Source organism: Oxyura jamaicensis, chromosome Z (genome assembly GCF_011077185.1).
Source record: "Oxyura jamaicensis isolate SHBP4307 breed ruddy duck chromosome Z, BPBGC_Ojam_1.0, whole genome shotgun sequence".
NCBI classification, from domain to species: Eukaryota; Metazoa; Chordata; class Aves; order Anseriformes; family Anatidae; genus Oxyura; species Oxyura jamaicensis.
The window spans coordinates 29,397,877-29,417,593 of NC_048926.1; the positions used below are offsets into that span (position 1 = coordinate 29,397,877).

A 19,717-nucleotide genomic window follows, 5' to 3' on the forward strand; every position below is an offset into this window, starting at 1 on the left:
AAAGCTGAATTACAGAAAAAAATCAATAGAATGTCAAAATTGTCAGGACTGGTATAAAATGATCTTATGTTCCCCAGTTACCTTGGTCAAAGTCTTCCTCATATGCAGGTATACTTTTATAGTGTCTATCTTCACTGTTATGTAAATTGTACAAAGATATAGGTATGCTCTGAGTTTTTGAACTTGACTTCAAGTTTTTATCTGATCAGGATCACCAAATGTTTTCATGTGCTGCTATCTGATTACAACTCGTTCTACAACACTCTCATCTCTCAGAATTGAAAAAGCTGGTCCATCCAAAACCAGAGACAGCAGAGTGAAAAGAGCCTTTATCTATAATTTATCACTTTAATTTTTTTATTACATAGATAAACAGGAAGTAGATCATATGTGGCAAAACAACTGTGTAGGTCACAAAAACATCTACCTGCAATTTTAACTATAAGTACATAATGTGTTACAGTCCCAGCTATTCTTTAAATCTCTCTTCAAACATATGATTTAGTCATCACAGAAAAATCACAGAGGAGAATAAAAGGATTTTCTGAAGTTCAGTTTATAATTAGTTATGCACTTGATTCTGCATAATCTTTAGTGACATTTAATAACACAACTTAGAAGTGACCTTGGCCTTATATTACTATAACCTTGCAGAGCTTGTTGAACAATCATAGCAATCCACTGCAACCATGAAATAGTCAAGCACTCAACACAGTACCTGGTAACGCTCTCTCAGCCTTCAGCTGCACAAAAACAAGTACTGTATGATAAATACACTAACCAGGACCTATTGTAATATTCACTTAACAAGAAGTGCTATTAACAACACTTATTAACTAACTTTTGCAAAATGTTCAGAACCAACACACATGATGTTCAGACAATGACTGGTGTGTGATGTCATTAAAGTAACGAGTTTTATTGGCTGCATTTAGTTTTAGACGGTCTTTAAACATTACATTAAGCTAGTTCCTATCAAAGACTTGTAACTTCTATACTCTCTGTAGTAAATCTGGTTGTTTCTTGTAATAAATCAATATTTGTCATTTTTCTTCCCCTGATTGGTGTACTATATTGCCTGATATATGTATGCAAACTGCAATGAATGTACACCTGTACTTTATAACGTTTTTAGAGAAAGAAGCATCCTACATGTGGAATCAGGAAATAAATTACAGGAAGACTGTAGGTGGAAAAATAAAGATGATAAATGTATTGTTTTGATTTATCACTTTAGTGCATAAACGCATATAGGTTTTATGAAATTTCAGATTTCTTTTGCATAATTTTTGGTTCTTATGAAAATCATACTTCATGATCATCTTGCCCAAAGTGTTCTCCATAATACCTCACCTAAAATCTCAGTTTAAAACCACAAATTATACTGGTATGATTGTAAATTTCACTACTTCATGAGAAAGGTATGAAGCTTGAATTTAGTATAGTTTCCTATGTAAATTTCACTACTTCATGAGAAAGGTATGAAGCTTGAATTTAGTATAGTTTCCTATATACACTGATAGACTTCCAGACTGTAGCCCCTTGCAATTAGAAAGTATAATGTGTTTCCCAAATTCATACTGTTGGTGCAATGGTAAGGGAAGACAGCAGCAAGCTGTTTCACTCAAAGCCTACTAATGAATGCCAGTTCCGCATGTTTGTCCGAAGGAAGGGTTCCTATGTTCCAGATTTACACCCACATTTTAAGAGTTGCCAAATCACCCCTAAAATTTCTCTATTTTGTTACACTTCTAAACATGAAATAAGCTAAGCATGTGCTTTCAATGTGTAAATTTGGCACTATCCCTCATTAGTTGTTGAAGTTCAGCAAAATGAATAACTGTCATCACTGTTTATGAGAGAAACCTATATCTAAGAAACTAATATAGACATCTCTCATTTTTTTGTGACATGGTAAGGCTTGGCACACACTTTTGGGATCATGTTAAGTACCATATTCATGTAAACATTAACATATTTATCATCAATGAATTATGACACCTTCAAAGCTAAGGACAGAGGCCTCATAAACACGAGGAAGTGAATGTAAGCAACTTTTCTGAGCGGGTAGGGCCAGAATATAGAGTGCTACTAACACAATGTTTTTCCCAGACTTACTGGATCCTTCATCATAGATATCCTATTGCAAATGCCCTGGGTAATTGCTTTACTCTTTTAGTGTTCATTCACCATTCTTGCCCTCTTTCTTCATGTTGTCTCTGTATGATTTTTTTTATGTGCTACTCCCTTGAAAAATTATTTTATTGACTTCTATTAATTATTTTTTCTCTCTCTGTCTTTCTCCAGAAAGCTGACAAGAAGTGCCCAAGAAACTGAAGTTAATGGTAAATTATGCTCCAACATATCCCATGAGCAGAAGACGATATAACAGAATTTAAGGAAAAAAAAAAAAAAAAAAAAAAAACGAAAAAAAGTGAGCGAGAAAGAAAAACATTCACAGAGCACAGAATTCACGCAAAAACACTAAAAAGTTAAAAAAAAAAAAAAAAAAAAAAAAAAAAAAAAAAAAAGGAATCTAGTGTTGTGACACTTCCTCTGCCCGGTGTTTTAAATTCAAGAGTTAAATCTGGGAAGATACCTCCTCTTCCTGAAGAATATTGAGCCCTTCAGAGTTCAAAAACTTAAAGAAAAAAATTCATCTATCTATTGTACAAGCAAACATCTAGAATAAGTAACAAACATCTAGAATAAGTAACAAACTGTAAGAAAAACATTCAGCTAGACAAACACCAAAACAGACTCCTTGCCCCAACTTATGTTACACAACTTATAAACAAATCTTTTTCTTTTTTTTTCCCAAAAAAAGTAACAAGCAGTTGAGTAACAATCAGCAGTTCTTTCTAGAAAACACATGTTCATTCTTTTCTTAAGTTATGCTGAGGACTAGGAACAGCACTTGTGAGGCTGTTTTCTGCTGGCTCTAAATGAGTGTTTAGTGTGGATAAGCTAATTGTCATCCAAAATATACCCTGTATGTAAAGCTAATCAAGAATCTGAATTAGATTATAGATTTTTCACTGGAGCCCAAACATATGATGACGGGAGGGTTTACTGGCTAGATAATCACCCGGTGTGATTATGTATGCAAGGGTCCAGCTCGCAGTGATCCTAAGAAAAGCTGAAAAAAAAATATGGCTTTGGGGATTGAATCTTCATTACTGGGAGATGTGAACAGAGAAATTGCCATGTGTAGTTTTTCTACTGTATTCAGGACAACAGGGCTGTAGATCTGTTTTTTGTTAGTAATGAAACAAGCAATTGCCTCTTTTTTAAGGCAAAAACTTTTTTCAGTTTCTCATAGTTACATTATACATGATCCCCAAAATTTCCAAGTCAAAAAAGAGTAACATCATGCAATAATACTTTGAGATAGATTGCCATTTATTCTGCAGCACTTTTTCCCTATGTATGGTTCTATACAGTTTGAGTAGCACTTTTTCCCTATGTATGGTTCTATACAGTTTGAGTAGTCACTTAAGATGATACTTAAGCTTCAATTTATGAAGGTCTACCATGCCACTTCTGCAGCCTACATTAAAGGCTTTCTAAATTATGAAAACAGAATTTTGTTTAATCCTATCTCTCTGTACATATCAAATTAAAGAATACCTTTCCTTTCTATCTAGATGGAAAGATGAAGCAGTCATTCGTTCATGCAGACTAGCCAAAAAACAAACAAACAAACAAAAAAAAACCACCAACCAACAAACAAACAAAAAAAAACAGATTGTTACATTAAAACATTAGATACAGAGACAGACTTACAACTTCTCTATATTGTCATGAGTAATATATAGTCTTTAATTGGTAAGGGAGGCAGAATTCATACTTACTGTGCATTTGTTTGGCTTCTCTCCTGAGTGGACTCTCATGTGAATCAGTAGTTTATACCTGGCGTTAAACGGCTTGAACCTTCGTGGGCACCCAGCCCAGAAGCACGTGAAGTCTTCTCCCTTCCTCTGGTCTATATGGATCTTCTCTATGTGCCGCACAAGTTCCTCTTGCTGGTCATACAGTGCATTGCAGTCAATCCAGCAACAGCCATGCTTGCCATTGAAATCATCCAGCTCTCCATCTTCTTCAAGCTGTGGGCATGGGGTAGATGGAGCTACAGGCAGAGGCTGCATGTGACCGGAGAGGCTGTGCACATGTCGGTGCTGGTGAGCATGGTATGGTGGTGGAGGCCCTTGTGGAGGAGGTGGTGGCAGAGGAGGTGGAGGAGGCATGTCAACTGTATGGCCTGAGAATTCATCCAGCTGTTCGTTTTTCAGGGAACTCATGGCCTGGCTGTCCATGGGAGGCATGCCCTGCTGGATCACCATGTTAGTTGTGGTTTCCATCTGCAGGCTGGCTTGCTCCAACTGCTGCATCCGCTGGTATTCACCAGTGCTATTCTCAATGTACTCTGGGGAGGTGATATTGCCATTAGCCATGAGAAGACCTTTCTGGGCAGCTGGAACAGAGTAGTTTTGGGGTATACAGCTTCCACGCACTCCCAAAAAATGTCCATAAACCTCAGGCTGTGGGGAGACGTTAGCTGGTGATGTCCTGGAGCTGTTGATGTAGGCCACTAGAGAGGTTGGGGATGTACGGATGATTGTATTGAAGTCAATCCCAATGCCATCAGACAGAGGAGAAAGAGAGAGTGCTCTCTTTTTGGAGCGGGTAGATTGAGACCGGGAAGAGGAATGGCGAGAACTAGGATAAGAGGAATGGCTATTTTCCATGCCAAATAAGTAGGATGGCAATGAGTTAGATACACAGCTACTGGACACAGATGTTGCAGGTGGAAAATTTAGTAAGTCCCTCAGCTCACTACCATTTTGTAAACCTTGTTCAGGAGGAAAAGAAGGAAGTGTCCTGTACCCATGCGACCATTCTTGCTTAACACTCAAAGTGGACTGACTTTCTGACAAGCTTGATGTTGTAGAGGCCAGAGACTCACGCGACAAGAGTGACCTGGAACAAAGGCATAATAAAATGAGTAAGCAGTTAGACACTTCAGCAGTTCAAATTTCATGTGTATATACTACTATAGAGCGATTCTTCAATCTTCATACACACATAAATCTAAAGGAAGGTTACATGTGAAAAAACTTCTCTCTAACTTCAGGTACTCTCAGTTGATGTACCAGGAGGCATACACAGGCAAAAAATATGTAAAAAGATATATAGGAGTCCAAATTTTAAGTTAAGATTTTAAGAAAAGTTGCTTTAAAGGTTCTTGATACTTCACTGCAGAAACAAAAGGATTTTTTTTTTCATCAACCTCGGTGTAAAGATGCTTGAGCTTCTGAAACTAAAGTATTATGCTCTTGCCTTGTGTGAAACTCATTGATTTGAGATTTTTTTTTTTTTTCTTGCAAAGAGGAAGAAAAAAACTGATTAATAAAGAATAAATGTTTAACCTTTTTCACTTGGCCAACTGTAATGCATACAAATATTCTTTACAGAAATAGCTCAAGATTATATAGATTATATATAACTTAACAAAAAAAAATAATAATGTAGAAGAACTGGTTGAAGGGGTTCATTTAGTTCTTGTTTCATGATGTATTTCCTTTTATTTCTTTGTAAGTCAGCAGTCTTTTTTTTTTTTTTTTTTTTTTCTCACAAAAGTGTAATATTGCTGCTGTTATCAGTTTGTCATAGAAAGATAGAGAAACTTGTTACAAATATCCTACAGGTAGCTTAAAAAAACTCATAAGCTCCTATCAATATACTTTTGAAGTGCAGAAGCACAGAATTTAAATGGTAGATCAAATACACAGAAAAACTGGTTTCTCTTCTAAATCTAAAATGCATTTTGAAGGTAGACAAGTTACTTAATCACTGCTTCTCATCTTCTCACATGATAAAAAACATACACAATAGTTTCTCCTATCCTACAAAAACTTCAGGAGGCCAAATTAAATTAACAAAAGAAAGTTAGTAAGTGGTAATAGATACTTTAAATACTATATGTTTAAAAATATTTCTTGAAGTTCTAACTAAACAGTATATCACATATTTATAAGCAGTAATTCAAAGAAATTTGTTAACAAGGAATAATGTATACTTATTTATAACGGTAAACTCCAACAGTCAGTTATTTATAATGTTTTTACTTCGTTAAACTTTTTAATATTTTTACTTAGAATGTTTTTATATTACTACAAATTTCAAATGTGTAGAAGAGGAAGTATGCACTATAAAGAAAATAAACAAACAAACCTCATCTTTTTCTTGTAACATACAGCAAGCATCTTTAAGGAGGCACTTCTAACTCTTTTACTAGCTTCTTTCTCTTAATAGGTAAGCAAGTTTAGAATCTACTCAGGATAAATAATATTGTAGTTGCTTTTGAGCAAGGTTTTCTTGCAGACTCTGCTTCAGGAGACAAGGATCCTTAAGACAGATCCGTTAAGGTGCATAGTTGCATATTATGTCTGCACCACATCTTGTAGCTGTGGTGACTGCAGCTTCAGAGAAAATACATGAAACCATCTAATTTAAGAATTGGTGGCAGGCTAACGGGATCTCAGTCTCTTTTAAAACAACATCAATTAATTCAAGAGAACAAGAACAGATCCTGAACAACGGCTTTGGAGATACCCCCAATGAATATGCTAATGTTTAACAAATTTCCATGGTTTTGTTTGGTAAAACTATTTTTTCCTTTGGAGATATGTGGATTATTTTTCAATCACTTTAGCAAGATTGACAAAATGCATGCTAACACTAGTTACAGCTTTTCAATAAAGAGAAGTGTATGTAGTTTTTCAAATTCAACTCCAGCCACAGATTAAAGCTGAAAAATCCTGGTGTCTTTGTTGTCTTATTCAGCTCACTCACATGAGTACTTTCTTATTATTTTTTTTTCTCCTGTTACTTAATATTACAGCATTTTTCAGAAGTTGAAAATCATTTTCTCAAGATTTTTTTTATTATTATTATTTTACTTTTATTATTATTATTTTTTGTAATGGATGGTTGATTTTCTGTATATGAATAACTAAGAAACATCCAGTTCAAACTGAATGCTGGTAAAGGGTACTGTTATGGAGGTTATGTTATTCCATTGGGGTTTAAATAGCATTTACTTTCAAAACAGAATGTTAAAGAAAAGCACAATTAACATGATGAATACAATTCTGATTAAGAAAAATGAGAAAAATGTGATTGCTGTATCAGGTCAATCTTGTGTAAGATTTACATCTAAATGGGTAATTATTTGCAGAAAAAAAATAATTCAGGTTGTTGGGTCTGTTATCAAAGGGCTTTGTTAAAGCACTGTTCATTATAAGGCAGTTAAACTATGCTAGTATGCTGTGACCCCGCTATAGACACAATCTGTAACAGAGTAAGAAAAGTAAGGCTTGATTTTCCATGCTATGCTATAAACATTTATAACTGGAAAGTATAAGAATGATGGCTTTCTTTTGCCAGCTTGATCATTTAGATTTTCATTTTCCTTCTTATTAGTAGGAAAAGTCATGCATCAATGTAACAAGTCTGTTTTTTAATGTCAAGAATTTTAATCAGATGTGGATTAGGACCAGCCTCATTCAAAAAGCTACCGGTGCCTAACACAAAGGAACACACCTGTCAGTGAAGCTCGAGAAAAACTGCATTTCAAAGCATTTTAAAAGTTGGGCAAGTATTTAAAGTAGATAATAAGTAAGAGCCAGATAATCTGAAGAAGTTTGGTTCTCACTTAAGCCTCTACATTCAAAAGAAACAAAGATTATAGCTCCCCAAACAGAGAAAAATTCATAAAAACCCAGCCCACACCATGACTAAGACATTTTCTGGGGAAAAATTAATTTACTTACTACGAAATGAAAATGAAGGACCAACTATAACACCGTGCCAGATTCTCAGATGCTATTAATTGGCTTGTTTGCTTACTTTAATCTAAACCAGCTGTGAGTTTCAACCAGATTTTTATGAATACTTAGAAGATATTCCAGCTTTCACTCTATTCTGCTTCTGTGTACACAGGTCACAGTGTCAAGTATAACTTATAACCTTAGACATAAATACAGAAGATGGAAAACTATGTTTTCCTACCTTTCTGCATGCTCTTCTGTTTTACTAGCCAAGAACACTTATTTCTTTCCTAGTTCCTTCTCTCTCTTGCATCACAGTAAGTGGCAGTATTATATTTGGTTTTAAGCAGCATAATTGACTCCTCTGAAAAAATCTCAGAAAAGAGATTTTTCTGAGAAAATCTCAGAAAAGATGGGGGAAAGGTTTTATTCCTCTTGGTCTATGTACCAAAATTTGATGATATATGTAGGAAAACTGCAGTTTAGCCAACTTTCCACCCCACATCAGTAAAAATCAATATAAGACATTTTAGTCTGGGTCAATTCAATCAACAAGCTGTTTTGGATTGAACTGCCAGCGTATAGTTCATGTTGCGTCCTAAAAGCCACAAAGAAGAGGAGGCACTCACTCAGCTCATGAAGGTTTATGAAGTTAGCATGGGCAACTACTTTAGGCAAATTCAGTTTAATGCTGAAGCAATTAAAAAAAAAAAAAAAAAAAAAAAAAAAGTGTTTCCACAATCTGTGAATTAAAATATAACTTGAAACTTGTTCTGCTCTAAATTGAAGGGAAAATTGCTGAGATGGACATTCTTTGTGTGACAAACTGATTTTATAAAGTCTTCATTGATAAATCATTAAAAGACACTCTAGGAACACTACAGGTTGGATTTTCAACTTCAGTTTCAACTTCAGTTCACCCTTAGTAAATGTTTCTTTAAAATAAAAACAAAAATGTATAACTCAGTACAGACATAGTATACACAACCATACATTCACATAAGAATAACAAACCCTACAGGCATACCTAAAACTTATGAGTATTAAGTGGGTAATAACTGCCTAATGATATTTTCATTCTATTGTTTCTACTCTGTCAAAAGGCATGTCTCTGGATTTGTCATTAGTCATCAGTTTAGCAGTGAATGGTTGTACGTGCCATGTTTATATAGGAAGCATAATTAATCTTATAAATTGTCCTAAAGAACTTAATTTTCACAAGTGACAGAAATAGAACAGAACAGAATATCCTGAGCTGAAAGGGACTCATAAGGATCATCAAGTCCAACATGTCGCAAAGTATCTTGTAGTAGATTATCGCAAGATTTTCTTCCATTTACATAATACCAGTTTTGATTATTTCAGGATGGTTCCTTGTCTTTCAGTAAGGTGATGTAGTAAAATATAAATTTTTTAGAGAGTAAAGGATCTTGTGGCCTTTTGTGAACAGAAACAGTTACATTTCAGCTGAGTAGGCAATTATTGCACAAGCCACATCTACAGAAGTGGGTATGTAGCTTCCCATGTAATATGCTGGAATATTTTTTCACTCTATGCTTCTAACATCCAGGGATGTGCTTACTGCACCTATATGGAGGTTGTCTAAACAACTGTTTTCCCTTCATTCATGTTTTTTTTTTTTTTTTTTTTTTTTTTTTTTTTATAGTGCTCATAGCTATAATCTCAGAAGTTACTGGAACATTTTAAAAAAGAAAAGTCTAACAGATGCAGTTAACTGCTAGCTCATTGCAGATAGGGAGCAATTGATCTTATTAACTTGTGTTAACCATTTAAACAATTTGAAAGAAATAGCAGTTGAGAGAGAAACATTAGCAGAGCATTATAACATTTTTGTCTGACATTATTACTTGCCAGGCACCAGCATAATATTCTTAGTGCTATTACACTTAAAATACATAACTACCCATGAAGATACAGCATTTGGACTATTTCCACTTTCTTCCTCCTTGGCATTTCCTGTCTCTTGTTTATTTTTTTCTGTGCAAAAATATGGTTAATGAATACAAAAATCTTTATAGAACAGAAAAAAAACTATCAAGCATATAAAACTTCGAGCCACATTTTACCCTTGATATGAATGATCTATACCACTATGATTACAGCTGACATGAATTAAATTATATCAAATTAAATTTGCCATGGCATAACAAAACATCATTTAGGTTGCATTTAAATGGCAAGAGAATTGAAAAGGCCTCTTATTAAGTACTGAAAAGAAAAAAGTTAACACGGGACCTTGTATCTGATGGAGGAACGCTCAGGCTGGAAGCATCCATAGACCTCTGTAGGGTAGAGGTGATCTGGTTGCATGCTGTTGAAACTTGATTAGCAGGAGGTGAAACAGGTCCCAGCCGCTGAACTGTCATGGGACTGCTGGTGACTACTAGATTGTTGCAGCTGCCTTTTTCATTGGACTTACACTGGGATCCATAACCAAGGCCTCCTAAAAAATAAATAAATAAATAAATAAATAAATAATAATAAAAAAAAAGCAGGTTAGGATTCATCTCCCATGAACCCATGATGAGACCACAGAACTTACATTGTTTTGCACAACAGAAGTGACTGGAATTGAGTATCTTCAGAGGAGAATGAAACAGAGGATCAACACAAGGAGTTTGCAAACTAAAGGGGATTTAAAAAGGAATGTTCTAAAGGGGGTTTAATAAATTATGCATGTTTCAAACATGCTGAAGTACATGGACTAAAGATCAGACATCATGGATAAACATCAGAAAAAAACTATTTGAAGACTCAGCACAAGAGCAGTCCTCAGCTGAGGGACAGCCAAGTCATAACTACAACATTCTCTGCAGAAAGGGAGAGAACCCAAGGAGGCTGGAGGAACACCACCATACCTTGAGTTGTACCAAATCCCACAGCTACAAAGCACTGAAAGCCATTCCATCACTCCTACCACTAGCTGTATAGAAAAGCATGGGGACTGCAAGCATGCATTCCAATTGCTACCCCTGCAGTAGGTCTGCTGTGGCAGAGCACACACATTTTCCTGGCAGGAGAGTTATAGCTGGGACCCGGCATTCCTCAGAGGCCTGGGGAGAGGAATTTGAGTTGGAATGAGCGAAGTAGCATTCTGGACTTTAAAAGGCCACAGTCTGTTCTTAGTAACTGCAGCCATGACTCAAAGCTGATGGCTATTGACACAGTAGCAAAGGATGATTACAGGTAGATGAGGTAGATGGCAAGTGGGACTAACTGCAAAATGCTCTGTGTACTCTGTATCTTGATTCAGGTAGTCTGCAAGATCCCCCGCATTAAAAGACATCAAGATGGAGAAATTAAAATAGGTCATGATATGGAAGTTGCTGGATGTCTACCAAATTCTCATCACAGTTGGAAATACATAATTAGATTATTCACATTTCTAGCAGCTTCCCTGTGTTTGGACTACTTCTCAAAGCAGGATACCAGTACCAGGACAAATACTATAAGTACTTCAAGAGTTTGAATCATTTTCTGAAATGAATCTACTTTTGACTTTGTTGCACGACTCACTTATTTTGTCACAAGGCTGTTCAAATGGGTTGAGAACTCCACAAAGAAGCATATTAAGGCATTCATGGCCCTCACAATCACAGGAAGGAGATAGAATTATCTTAAAAATCTGTAATTCACCCTAGGAACTTCAAATGATAGCTTTTCTAAAAAAACAAACAAACAAAAAAGAGATCTGTTTCAGAGGTCAGAACCTTCTCAAACTCTTATTCTCTTTGACTAACTACTAATAACTAGTAATATCTGATATATATTTGTGGGGAGCTCATATGTGATTCTCAGTCTACTGGAGTCCAAAGTGCTGTACATGAGTGATCTAACTCATGTATAGATTTTACAAGTTGATTATATGAAATACCACCAAAATGTAGTCTTTGGGATGAAATATGTCAGCCCTTTAATAAACACAACTTACTCACTGCTACTATTCAGAAATATAAGTGAAGAATATAGCATTTAGTTGAAAAATCAAGGATAAGAAAAGAAGACAATATTTACTAACCCAACATAAAATTTAACTAGAAGGACTGGACATTTCCAAGGGCAAACATATAACAATTCCTTGTACTGCATTTAACTCCATTTGGGGTACCAAAAAGCAGCTTTTAAACACTATGGGATTACTTGTGATTTCCTCATAGATGTCCAATTAGATCGAAAGAATAAGAGAAAGTCATTTTGTTTTCCTTCCTGTGCAGTAATTTGCCTTTTGAACTCACTACAGCTGAATGAGTATGCTAATCAGTAGTTACTTCCACTATGTTATAGGGTGCTAAAATGGAAACAGCTAGCAAAATTATTATACAAAAAAAAAAAAAAAAAAAAAAAAAAAAACAAAAGCTGTCCTCAGTAGTAATATGAATGCTACTCCTCTAGCAAAAGGATGAGATGAACAGGAATGAAATAGTTACATGACACATTCACTCACATAAATTACGTAACACTACATACTATGCCTGTATATAAAGTACATTCATCATGTAAAACCAAAGGCTTTCTGCACCAAAGCATACAAAAGGCAGGGAAGCATCCTATATTATACTAACATAACAAATCTGGCTGGTTTTGACACTGAAACACAGTTGTGAAGCTTGTAGAGCCTGTATATACTGACAGCTTCATAAGATGTAAAACTACTATTTAGCACTGCAAAAAACAATTCCAACACACACAAAATGTAAGAAATATATACCGACTCTTCCCTGGATAACAACATAATGCCTTTCACACATAAACCACCTCAACAAATTTCAGTGGTAACCATAATATCTTATTCATCATATCCATGAAATGAAGGCCTATGCACTTGAAAAATTTTTATTTAGGGAGAGGCCATATGTCATCTAGTTGGTTCAAATGACAGCCTGCAACCATAAAATTACATTGATGTTTATACATAATTAAACATAGGGTATGTTCATCCTTGGAACGTAGATGTCAGAAAAAAAAATCATCAAAATGAAAACCAAAAGGCAGCAGTACCAAACCCTGGGAGTATTCGTTGACAGTCAGCTGAATATGAGCCAGCAGTGTGCTCAGGCGGCCAAGAAGGCCAACAGCATCCTGGCTTGCATAAGAAACAGCGTGGCCAGCAGGTTGAGCGAAGTGATTGTCCCCCTGTACTTGGCTCTGGTGAGGCCGCACCTCAAGTACTGCGTTCAGTTTTGGGCCCCTTGCTACAAGAAGGACATGGAGGTGCTCGAGCAAGTCCAGAGAAGGGCTACGAAGCTGGTAAAGGGTCTGGAGAACAAGTCTTACGAGGAGCGGCTGAGGGAGCTGGACTTGTTCAGCCTGGAGAAGAGGAGGCTCAGGGGCGACCTTATTGCTCTCTACAGGTACCTGAAGGGAGGCTGTAGTGAGGAGGCGGTTGGTCTATTCTCCCACGTGCCTGGTGACAGGACGAGGGGGAATGGGCTAAAGTTGCACCAGGGGAGGTTTAGGTTGGATATTAGGAAGAACTTCTTTACTGAACGGGTTGTTAGTCACTGGAATAGGCTGCCCAGGGAAGTGGTTGAGTCACCATCCCTGGAGGTCTTTAAAAGACGTTTAGATGTAGAGCTTAGGGATATGGTTTAGTGGAAGATTTGTTAGCGTTAGGTCGGAGGTTGGACTCAGTGATCTTGGAGGTCTCTTCCAACCTAGACTATTCTGTGATTCTGTGATTCTGTGATTCATTACTGTTACAATAAAACTGGGATGACAGACAAAAGCAGTGTAAGACTCTGGCTCTGATAAACATTTCTTTGTGCATTTCTCTGGTGGAGAAGCAAAATATTTTCCTCTTTATATCATTCACAAACATTTGTTGTCATGGGGAAAAGTGACAATTCTTCCAATTAAAAGGAAAAGAGAGAAAAGCACCTATCATCAGCTCCCACCATTGAAAGAGACTACGAAGTAAAAGAATACTGCTATGGAAAGTAAAGTCATAACATTTTATCAACAGTTTCAGAGAGATATGTGTGTCAAAAGCACCATTTAAAATCTCATCTGTGTCCTGCAGGACACCAAGAAGTATCAGTTTGATCTGAATCAGGCTTGAGTGTTGAGCTAAGTTAGAACACAAGATAGGAAGTATATGCTGGCTTTGATCCAGTTGCTGGAGTACAGCTCACATCTGACCAGCATAAAGTTAAATGGATGCAACATTGAAACTTGAGCTAGCCCAAGTCTGCTGGTGAAAGGCAAACTCAGAAAATGTGCTTAAAGGTGTTGAATAAATCTGACCAGGCAGAATGACTCTGTCCTGGATTAACATTTGGCATGATACACCCACAGAGCCAGAGGAGCTGTCAGTCAAGTTTGCCACATCTTTGACCTGAAGCCTAAAAAGTTCATTTCAGTGGAAGGACAGGCACCAGGAATATCTGGAATCCACATCAGCTGAGATAAATGGGAACCTCTTTGGAGGGCATTGATGGGTTTTGAATGACACTGAAGATTCTGAGAAAAATACATTGAACAAATATTATAAATGAGAAACAATTTATTTCCTTATATACAAAGATTTAAATCAGGACATAGCTTAATAAAGGCAAGTGTACTGTAAAATAGAAAAGGAGGTTGAATCAGTCCTGAGCTGGATAACAGGAAGAGCTTCAGGTGCTTAGCACGTCATTTATTCCAAATAAACATATTACACACAAATAAAAACAGCTCTTTATCAATATCTAACTGTAATAGCTAACAAGTATAAACAGTAAAAATATTTTACGGAAATATTTTGATCCATTAACTTCCTCATTCCTTGGCTTGCTTATTTTCCCTATTTATTCTTTTTAGTTAGCTAACAGGTATGCTTCACTCATCCTTGACATGGAAAAATACATCTGAAGAATGTTCAAAGAATGCAGAAAAATATAACTACTTCAATTTAGCTAAAACAGGATTCTTTTAGTTCATACCACTGTTGTGCTTTCTGGAGACATTTTCATTTTCTGAAAAGTTTCCATGTAAACACATTTTCTTTTATCAGGTATTGACTGAAAAACATCAATTTATTTGTCTACTTCCCTGAGCCAAGAGAAGAAACTCATTCATTTTACAAAGTATCTCAGGTTATACTATGAAATTCCTGTATCTAACTTTTGTAATTGTAAATTATGTTTCCCATGTATAAATGACAATAAAACAAAAAACTTATATCAGCAAAAAAAAGAAGCATGGCCAGCCCGCAGAGGGAGGTGATTATCTTCTGCCCTCATGAGACCCAATCTGCAGTATGGCATACAGTACTGGGGTCCCCAGCATAAGAAAAACATGCACCTGTTAGAGAGGGTTCAAAGAACTGCCACAAAAATGATCAGAGGGCTAGAGCACATATCCTATGAAAGAGGCTGAGAATTTAGGGTTGTTCAGCCTGGAGAAAAGAAGATTCTGGGGAGACATTACTGGGGCCTTTCAAATATAAAATGGGGACTTAGAAGAAAGATGGAGAGAGACATTTTACCAGCACTTATAGTGACAGGACAAGGGGTAACAGCTTTAAACTGAAAGAGGGTTGATTAAGATTGGATATAAGGAATAAATTTTTCATGATGAGGGTGGCAAGAAGCTAGAACAGGTTAACAAGAGAAGTTGTGTATAACCCATCACTGGAGCGTTCACAGCTGCATTGAACAGGGCTTTGGGAAACTTGATCTAACGAAAGATGTCCCCACGCATGGCAGGCAGGTTGGAATAGATGAGATTTAAGGGTCCCTTCCAACCCAGATCATTCTATAATGCAATTATTCTAAAACCAGTTTTAGTTGTTTAGTGATCTGAAGCACACAACATACCAAATACATAACATTAGATCAAATTAAGTCATCTCTTAGATCATTAAATTCTTCAATAATTGAATCAATATATATATATTTAAAAAAAAAAAAAAAAAAAAAAAAAAGCTATTAAGATTATCCGAAAATCTATCCTGTTATTACTGTTAGAGTGTCAACTAGAAATGAAAGAAATGTAACAAAGGACCAAAGGTAATTCTCTAAGGGTTTTTCTGTCTGTTGGTTGTGCAGCAGTTAGAGCTTTGGAAATGGTCAGTTTTAGGGTTTCCCTTTTAATAGGTTTCCAGTCTTGCTTGTGTGGATTCTGCATTCACTAAGAGCAGGAAAGAAACATACACCCAAAACAGCATACTGTAAGAATATAAATACTAAAGACGATAGACAGGCCAAAGCAATCAGTAAGACTGTGTCAATTTGTTCTTCACATAGACTAGATTTAAGCCATCAAAGTCCTTTTGAACCAAATCTGGTGTTGATAGCATGGTGAATCTTCAACATGTTGCAGAACCATCTATGTCCTTGCAGCATGCCACCATATCTGCAAGGTTGGTGGTACCTTGGTTGGAGGGACTTCAGAGTAACTGCTGACTGAACACACTCCAAGCATTCCATGGAAAACTTTCCAGAGGAGAAATACCTCCATTCCTCTCTCCTTGGGGATGCCAATTTCTTTCAGGCTTCCCTTCCATGAGTTTTAGTCATATTCTTAATAACTATTAGAGAGCTATAACTGTTTCACTGTGTCCTTGAACACAACAGCCACTTTTCCATTGTTTAAGAAGCACTACTGCAAGTCACCTACCTAGGGAAAGAGACACCAGCCACAGAGCTGTGGATTTGAGATCCCCTGAAACCCTCTTTAGAAGGCAAGTGGGTTAAACTGCAGCTCAAAAAAAAAAAAAAAAAAAAAAAGACTAGGGGGAGATTGCTATTTGCTTCTATTAGCACAGGGTCAACCAAAGTCTGAGACTATTTGGGAATCTGGGCTTCTTCTTCACACTGGTACCATCTATTTGGGAATCTGGGCTTCTTTACATCCATACCATCTTTTGGACCCAAGTCATTTTGGTAGACTTTGAGGCTCATAGTTTAACTACAAAAAATTCAGTCAAAATTATGTTAGGAATGAGCAACTTGTGTATGAGATGCAATCTGCAGTTCTTCAGGGTACAAGGAAATTACTACATTAAGGTTCAAAAAGTTGCCAAATTATGATTTTTATTGCAAGTCTTGTGAAATACATAAGTTTCTCAACCCACACTGACACTACATATCAGACAGTGAGTCTTGACCTTTATTTTCTTAAAAATTAAATTTTGCAGTTAGAAAATTCTAAAGTTGAGGTCCTGAAGACTGTAAACCAAGTAAATACAAATACAACACCACTACACCACATTTGAAAAACAAACAAACAAACAAACAAAAATCCCCTCACTGTTTCTAGACTTATGGTCTTGATCTTAGCTCATGATTTTCTTAACACTTAGAACTACCAATGCCGTGTTAGTAAGCTGTTTCCTCCAAAACCTCTGGCAGTGTCCACTCTGAACAGTAGGTGAGACAGACCATTAATCTGACTGGTATTGGCAATTCCCATGTTTGTAACTGTTTGCAGAGACGTAATCTTTGCAATCAAGAAAAATAATCTGGAGGAAATACACTAAACAGAATTGTATGACCACATTGTATTATGAGAAAATATTATGCATGCACTGTGAAAGCTCTCCATGCTTTCAATCTTGGAAAGGCAGCTTTTTTACTATCAGAATGCATTTGGTAAATTAGCTTGCACTAATTTCCAATGCTATTTGCCATTCATTGTATGAAGTAATCAAGCATGTACTTTCAGCAGGTCTGCTGTGAGACAAAAGAGACTGACAAAGCACAATAAAAAACAATGTCTCCCTTCAAGTGGAACCAGGGTAAAAAATTATCCAGAACTGACCAGCGAAAACAATACCTTGCAGGTAATTAACTTAGCTGGTTTGAAGCAGACAGCAATGAGATCATCTACTTCTATGGAACACTTTAACCACTGAATTTAATGAAATGAAAACAGTGGTCTTTTAATGACTAAACTAAGACTATATTATGAAACTCTTAGGTTCAGGGAAGTTCCAGAAGAAACCACACGATGTAAAACTGATTTTCAATTAGATCATAAGACATTTGCAATATTTGATTATAAACTATCAGTTTAATTTATAAAAGGAAGGCCACCCATTTATTAAAAAGTGTTTGAGAGCTGATTTGTTTGCTTATTTTGCATAAAAAATAGGAAGTTATGAGTCAACTACTGCACAAACCAGTAAATGTTTAACTAGACTAAAATATAAATGTTTAAGTTGTAATGAACTCCTTATTTGTTTTTGATGACAGTATATTATTTTGTTCTCTCTTTTTTTTTTTTTTTTTTCTTTAAGCAATTTTCTACATACATATGCCTTCCCCTTTTATTATTGTTAGGACAGTGTACAGTATGTTCTCTTTTGGTACAGATAACATATTCCTTTACACCTTTGGTCTATGGTATGTACCATTTCTCTGGGATGTTTCTCCTGTCAGCTTCTGTTAAGATTCTACCTACAAACCTTAGCCTGACCATTTACTTGGTCTTTCTGAAAAATGAATACATTGTTCAAGCCAGATATTATTCTCAAATAACTGGTATGAATTAAGAGAAACTCCGCTAGTAAAGTAATGCAATATATTACCTTGCTAGTAAATTAATCTGATTAAAAAAAAAAAAAAAAAAAAAAAAAGTTTCACCTTCTCAATTTCAGTATTTGTCAGCTCCTTAAAATATCATTACAATATTAACAGTAAAAATTACAATTATAAGCAAAATGGAAATGCATAGGTATTATTATTATTATTATTATTATTTAAAAAAAAAAAAAAAAAAAAAGCAGAAGAGAAGAGAATAGCAAAGGAATGAGAGATAGCACCTTTGAGTTCCACTCCCACTGGGAAAATACTGTTTGAATCTGACTTAAGTGAACACAGAGCATATGTATGAACATGCATGAGAGCATAAACTGTTTTTTTTTTTTTTTTTTTTTTTTTTTTTTAACTGACTTGCAAGAGGCAGAGCTTGAGGGGAAAAAGAAATAGCAGTATTGTTAAAACTTCCCAATACACTATGTATGGTATGACTTCAGACAAAATCTGTAGAGAAATACTTTTTCCCTTTAACAGTGCTGTACTCAACTGTAAAATAGAGATGACCAATTCCATCAGTATTGTTGGAATACTGCTTTGCTTATATCACCTGTCTGCAATGCAGAACTATCGTGTAGCAGAGAGCCACCCAAAGACTGCAAAGCAGGATTAGGAAATCATTACCTGGATGAATCACTTTTGGAAATAAGTAATTTGCATTCAATTTCTGTAAAATCTGCACTAAACTAGGGGAAACAACATATCTCCCCATCAAAAAACAGACAACTAAAATAACACCTTAGGAAAAAAATTCTGGACCTTGTAACACTTCTTTCCCCACAACAAATTCTTTGTAACACTGTTGAACCTTCACAGCACTTTTGTGCATTTCTTCACATTAAAAATACATACTTATCATTTTTTCAATACATTCCTGAAATATTTTTCCCCATAATTTTAATTAAAAGATGCTCAGATGAGATATTTTCTGCTATCTACATATCCTTAGTGTTTCAGAAAAGGATAGACAGGAGCTTTGTTATCTGTAACCATTGTCACTTGCAGAACATTACCAAAAAGATTGTTGAAGCAAGGTAGCATAGTATTATACCCCTTGTTCACACAATATCTTCTGGTTTCTTGCTGCCATTTTTATTGGGCTATGCTTGGTCTTGTGTGTAAACAGTAAACACTGTCTAATACTTCCTTGTGCATACTTTATACTCAGTTCTCCTGTCTACCTGGTTGTATCAGCAGTGAGCAAAGAGAGGAATAGAGAGGCAGCACCCATCCAGGTCCCAGGAGAAGGGAAGATCTTTTCCCTCCTGTAACCACTTATACACAAGGAAGCTAGCTCCATCTGGCAGAGCACTAAGAGTAAGCGGACAGACTCAGCTGGTGTATACT

General features: G+C 35.9%; 1 protein-coding gene across 4 annotated transcripts in view; it reads right to left on the reverse strand.

The window, feature by feature from the left end:
• The window catches only part of GLIS3 (GLIS family zinc finger 3), a 184,729-nt gene that overhangs the window by 123,646 nt on the left and 41,366 nt on the right, over positions 1–19,717 (reverse strand). For all 4 annotated transcript variants that reach the window (XM_035310559.1, XM_035310557.1, XM_035310560.1 and 1 more), the window contains 2 exons: positions 10,089–10,296; positions 3,855–4,980 (listed from right to left, as the gene is read on the reverse strand). In XM_035310559.1, coding sequence (XP_035166450.1) covers positions 3,855–4,980; positions 10,089–10,296 — 1,334 coding nt within the window. The remainder of the gene's footprint in view (positions 1–3,854; positions 4,981–10,088; positions 10,297–19,717) is intronic.